The sequence below is a fragment of the Mizuhopecten yessoensis genome, unplaced genomic scaffold, assembly GCF_002113885.1.
Source record: "Mizuhopecten yessoensis strain PY_sf001 unplaced genomic scaffold, ASM211388v2 scaffold10829, whole genome shotgun sequence".
Classification (NCBI taxonomy): Eukaryota; Metazoa; Mollusca; class Bivalvia; order Pectinida; family Pectinidae; genus Mizuhopecten; species Mizuhopecten yessoensis.
The window spans coordinates 1,543,794-1,550,192 of NW_018408742.1; the positions used below are offsets into that span (position 1 = coordinate 1,543,794).

The 6,399-nt window shown below is 36.7% G+C and overlaps 1 protein-coding gene across 3 annotated transcripts in view; it reads right to left on the minus strand.

Annotated features, from left to right (window-relative positions):
- Nucleotides 1–6,399, minus strand: part of LOC110462762 (probable cation-transporting ATPase 13A3) — a 57,431-nt gene that overhangs the window by 43,780 nt on the left and 7,252 nt on the right. For all 3 annotated transcript variants that reach the window (XM_021516911.1, XM_021516912.1, XM_021516910.1), the window contains exon 3: nucleotides 5,653–5,820. In XM_021516911.1, the coding sequence (XP_021372586.1) occupies nucleotides 5,653–5,820 (168 nt within the window). The remainder of the gene's footprint in view (nucleotides 1–5,652; nucleotides 5,821–6,399) is intronic.

Genomic DNA, 6,399 nt, shown 5'->3' on the forward strand with positions numbered 1-6,399 from the left:
CCCCTGGGTTTTCCTCCACCAAGAAAACATCATTTGTTCCCTTAGCAGTGTCGCTATAAAAGATCTACAGAGCTTATGTTTGTTGTTGACAATGTACACGACATTAAATAAAGATTACTTATTTATTTTACTTTATAGTAGTCTTTGTGTCTAACAGGGCATTATGGGTAGTAATTGGACCAATGTTGTGCAAGTCCTTTTACTGGATATCATCACACAAGAAAATGCATGTAGAAGGCAAACAGAAAAAGAAAACAGATACCTAAAATAACAAGAGGCCCATGGACCTTAATAGTCACCTGATATATTTATACAGAGAGTTGATTTTGTTTTTAACATGCACAGAAATATTATTCAAAGTGACAAAAAACAATAAAACTACCTTATTCAATATCTAGCATACAGATCTAGATTTAAGACTGAAAAGTATTTGAAACTGATTCTAAACAAGGAAAATGAAGAAATTTTAGCACACTGACTCCTTTGGGCCCCACCCTACAGCTCTTGCGGGTAGAGCTGGCTCAAAATTTTCAAAGTATCAAACTGTCAACTCAGGGTTATAATTCCAATCAAGTTATTAACATGTAATATTCAAAGTATCATTTGCCATTATAAACCATAATAAATTTTGCGCCCCTCCCCCTCCTTCCCCAGGGGGTAAACGTGAGACCCTAGGGTCATAAACCTTAAGACCCTTCCATCTATGAAGAGTATTGGATTCTAACATATCTGGGTCTTGAGAAGAAGATTTTTGAAATTTCAGTCAATTCGACCCTTTTTGGCCCCACCCATCAGCCCCTGGGGGTCAGTCAGGACTGATATGTGCATACCATCAAACTGCTATCCAATACTGATAATGCTAACCCAAATTGAATTACTTCCAATGGAAATTGAACAAATGTTGGTCCAAAATGTGATTTCCCTATATAAACTATAGTAAAGTTTACCCCCTCCCCAGGGGGAAACGCGAGACTCCAAGTTCAAGAAATTCACAATTTTGGTAAAGCACCTTAAGACCCTTCCATCTATGAAGAGTATTTGATTCTACCATATCTGGGTCTTGAGGAGAAGATTTTTGAAATTTTAGTCAATTTGGCCTCTGGGGGCTGGGGACCATTTTTTGTTGACCTTTGGCCATGGATTTCTGTAAAATTTCATTGAAATTGGTTCAGGGGTTTTGGAGAAGAAGGCGAAAATGTAAATTGTTTACAGATGCACGACAGGCGATCGCAATAGGTCACTTGAGACTTTGTCTCAGGTGACCTAATAAAAAGGTGTTACATACCCCCCACCCCCCACCCCCCCAACTGTGTGCTCAGAAATAGTAAGGGTTTTCCTGAGCCACATGTGGTCACCACCATGATACATTTATCAAATTCAGGAAATATGATAACATAATAAATTATTCATTAAACACCATGTTTGTTAATTAAAATAACAATTCCAACGGTATGAATATGAGAAATACAAAATCCCATACAAGTATATGAACTCAAAGCAAAAGTATCACAAACAGCACATGTAATACATTTGTATTATGTATAGACACAACAGCTGGTACATGTATTGTAGAGATCAAAATTTTGTTGATACATTATGTATTATGAAAAGTAATTTATTTACTTTTTTGATGAAACCCTAGTGAGCTAATATAGGCTTGGGTTGACATCTGGTGTTAATATAACCAGGTTATGAAATATCAGTATAGATATCGTCCTGCATTTATTTCTGGCAATCCTAAATGAAAATCATACATCGCTCCTTTAAGATATATATATATATGTAAATACATGAAATACTGATAAATAGCATTTGGGTAGCTGTGGGAACCGTAGCTTCTATGTCCGATTAACAATAATAATAAAAAAAATTAAAAAAAATCGGACATAGAAGCTACGGTTCCCGCAGCTAGCATTTGGGGAGATAAATAGATATTTGTAATGATTCCTGCCTGATCCAATGTTTTCATAAAATACAAGAGATCCCAGAGGAATATTGGCAACTGCTGGCAGACATCTTGTTCTTCAGATTAGTTTCAATATCAAACATGCACAACAAAGGACAAGGGGAACTCACTAGGGATATTTGAGAAAGATGTGTCAAGCACACTTGAGAAATAGCCATAAAAAACTTCAACTGTCAAAATTAAAGATGGCTAAATGGTGGCCATCTTATTTTTCAAATCAGTCTCAAAATCAAACATACAAATAAATCCTGGACTGCTGGAAACTTACATAACAAACTTGTTCTGTAAAGCTCAACCTTGAGATATAGTAATATCAAACGTGAACATTCAAAATTAAAGACGGCTTCCTGGCAGCCATTTTTCATTTTCCCATTCATCTCAAAATGAATCATGTGAAACTTACAGACCAAGGGAGAATCTACAAGTAAGAAATTTGAGACAAGTTTTTCAAGTACTTCTTGAGAAATAACCTGATTATAAAAAATGTTTAGGGATACAGACTACAGACTGACAACATGAATGATCTTAAACTAAAAACAGGAAACAACTTGATATTCCTTATATAACAATATAAACAGGAAACAACTTGATATTCCTTATATAACAATATAAACCTGGATTTTTTTATATTTATTCCTTTTTCAATTTACACCAAGGGATTTTGATTAAATGAAACATTAGTAAATGCCTACATATTGTCAATAATTAAACATCTAGGTCAATGGAGCATCTTCTAAACAATAGGTCAATTGGCATGTGTTGGTCACTTTAAACAATAGGCCAATTGACATGTGTTGGTCACTTAAAACAATAGGCCAATTGGCATGTGTTGGTCACTTAAAACAATAGGCCAATTGGCATGTGGTGGTCACTTAAAACAATAGGCCAATTGGCATGTGTTGGTCACTTTAATGTATGGAGGGTGGTCGGGTGGTTGAGTGGATAGCGCACTTGCCTTTCACCAAGGCGGCCGGGGTTCCATTCCCCGATTGGACGTGAAAAGGTTGGGGTCACCTGCCCGACCATGTGTGTTTTCTCTGGGTATTCTGGTTTCCCCACACACTAACATCCGGGCCAACAAGAGTGACTAATATAAGTTGAAATAACTTGTTTCATAATTGTTGTAAAAGTTTATATTTATATAATGTATGGTCAATTTGACTGGAACTCTCCTATCTTGAAGTTAATAAATAACTAAAGCTTGACTTATCATGGTCTTGTGTCGTCTGCATTTTATATAGTCACCAGCTTATTAAATGATGTTAGAAAACACATATCACAACTGGTAAAAAATATTTCACAACCTTTATGTTTTATTCAGAAGGAGTAATTGAAAGATTTTAAAGCATTGAAACAAACTTGCAACAGATAACACTCTATTTCACCTTATTATTAGGTGGTTAGGTGATCTGTCCTTTACAAATATAAAGTTATCGTATAGCGACCTTAAGGTGAAGGGTTTCTTCATTCAGAATATCTATCTACCATTGAAATAGACACATGATTAGAATGCACAGGTATAGTATTGAATTGTATTTGGTGAAATAACTAAAGATCTCTTTACTTTATATACATTTGACATGTATCGATCTGTAGTGTCTGATATGTTTGCATGTGCAATGTACAGTTACAACATTAATATTCTTGCTCAAAGAATGATGAGCTTTAAACCACGACGGCCAAACAAAGGACTCCAGTAGGGTAGACAGCTACATAGCTACACAAATCCTATATTTTTAAAAACATGATATATTGACCACAATGATTAATCCCAGTGACTTTAACAATGCTTGTTAAAACCGGCATATATACTTTAAAGGCAGGCACCAAACTCTATGGGAGGTATAAGGGTTACCAGAGGCACCACACTCTATGGGAGGTATAGGGTTACCAGAGGCACCACACTCTATGGTAGGTATAGGGTTACCAGAGGCACCACACTCTATGGGAGGTAGGGTTACCAGAGGCACCACACTCTATGGGAGGTATAGGGTTACCAGAGGCACCACACTCTATGGGAGGTATAGGGTTACAAGAGGCACCACACTCTATGAAAGGTATAGGGTTACCAGAGGCACCACACTCTATGGGAGGTATAGGGTTACCAGAGGCACCACACTCTATGGAAGGTATAGGGTTACCAGAGGCACCACACTCTATGGGAGGTATATACAGCAAGTCTTGATTGCAATCCTTTACAGTCTGTCTGAAAGAGTTAAGGTGCTTCCACTAATTATACATAAATAATTCAAAGCAATCTGCATTGTATACATGTTATTTTTGTTAGTGCACCTTCTACTTCGTATCTTACACTACACTGCTGCAGCCACGCCCCAACTTAAACTATCAATACCTGCTGTACCCAGCTGATGTCCTTACTATAAGACATAAAGCAGATTGTATAAAAGGTGTTCTATAACATTCCTTTTCAAACATATTGATTCTCATTCATGATCAGCTTCAGGAATGTTAAGATTGAAACCATTTTTTGGCTTTGTTCCACTCTGAACATACAACGTTATTTTTTTTAATTAAGATTTAATTATAAAATTCATGAAAAAATATCCTTTTCCATAGTAAATTTCATGAATAATTAAGACAGGATCATGTAAGTGAAGGCAAACATTTAAACACTGTAAGATTTGTTTTCAATACAATGCACTTAGAATCTTATATATATAGATATATATCACGACATTGTATGTAAATACAGGTGTTATATTAGTGAAACATACCCAAGGTAAAGAAAAGGAAAAAGCAAAAAGGAAATAAAATTATTGCAGTGAAAAAAACAGTTTACTCAGCTTTCATGTTGTCTCCAATATAAACTGGACAAAACACACACCACTAGACATTTTCCGATGACAGTAAGGGGTGCATGTGTTATTTAATTAGGGGGTCACTGACCAAACCAAAATCCTACCCATCCACAGCCTCTTACAGAGGTTTAAGTGGGTTTAACCAGGGGAGATAACACACAATGTATTTTTGTATTCAACGGTAGGAGTACAGCCTTAACCTTTCCTGGGACTGGGTACTTAAGTTTACCAGGGGAGACAATCTTCAATATTTTCTATATTAACCAAGACAAATATAACCTTCTCCTTTATCATGGATCAGAGAAAGACGCTAAATAAGGGAGACAATCATCAAAGATTTTTGTATTAAAACTGAAAGAGTCTCAGCTACTCCCAAAGGGGTGGGGGTAGGGGGAGTCAGTGGGTAACCCAGTTACCCTTAATGTTCTCTGTACTCAAACCAAGCCATAGTTTCTCGAGAATTCGAAGGTCATTGAATTACTCAGGAGAGACAACCCACAATGTTGTCTGTACTCACTATAACAGGAGTGTTTATCTTCAGCTTCTCCTAATTAACAGGCAGAGAAACCCTTAATATCTGTATTCAACCAAGTATAAGTCTCTCCTGAAGAGAAAGATGATGATGGAGTTTACCAGGGGAGACAACCTTAAATTAACCAGGAGAGACAACCCTCAATGATGTCTGTACTCACTGTAACAGGAGTGTTTATCTCCAGCTTCTCCTAATTAAGTGGAAGAGAAACCCTTAATATCTGTATTCAACCAAGTATAAGTCTCTCCTGAAGAGAAAGATGATGATGGAGTTTACCAGGGGAGACAACCTTAAATTAACCAGGAGAGACAACCCTCAATGATGTCTGTACTCACCAGGAGGAGTATAGCCTCAGCCTCCCCTAGGGTGCAGGGCGAATGTGTCCATCGAAGCATCCAATGGGGGCACCAATAGAACACGAGACGCAGGAACCCGCCAGTTACCACACAGGCCAGGTAGGTAAAGGCTCGTTTCCATTTGTTTAGTTTGTATCCCTCTATGGCCTGCAAGAACAAAAGATACAAGTGTATATATACTTCAATTAGCAGCTCTGAAAATTAACTTCCAAATACACAACATGATCAATATATTACCATGACTGTGTTTTGTTATGTTACAGTGAATATATGCATTGAAAATGTTCTCTTTGAGAATTTGTATTTTCTCTCCCATAATAAAACAAGAGGCCCAATGGGCCTGCATCGCTCACCTGGTATAAAACTCACACTTGTAACCTTAAAAGTGATCTAAAATAAAGCTACAGGCAAAATATCAGTATTTATGATTTAAATTCATTCAAAAGACCCTGTTATTCTTTTTTAAAACATTTCACCCCTGTGATTGAAAGTCGAACAAAGTCATTATGTTGAACACATTGTATAGCCTTTCATCTTAGGATGCAACTTGCAAAGTATAAACATCCTGGGACCCATGGTTATTCAGAAGAGGTTGTTTAAAGATTTTAAACAAATTTGACCCCTGTGACCTTGAATATAAGTCAAAGTCATTCACTTTAACAAACATAGTAGTCCTTGATCCCAGCATATGCTACTAACTAAATATCAACATCCTGAGCCTTTTGG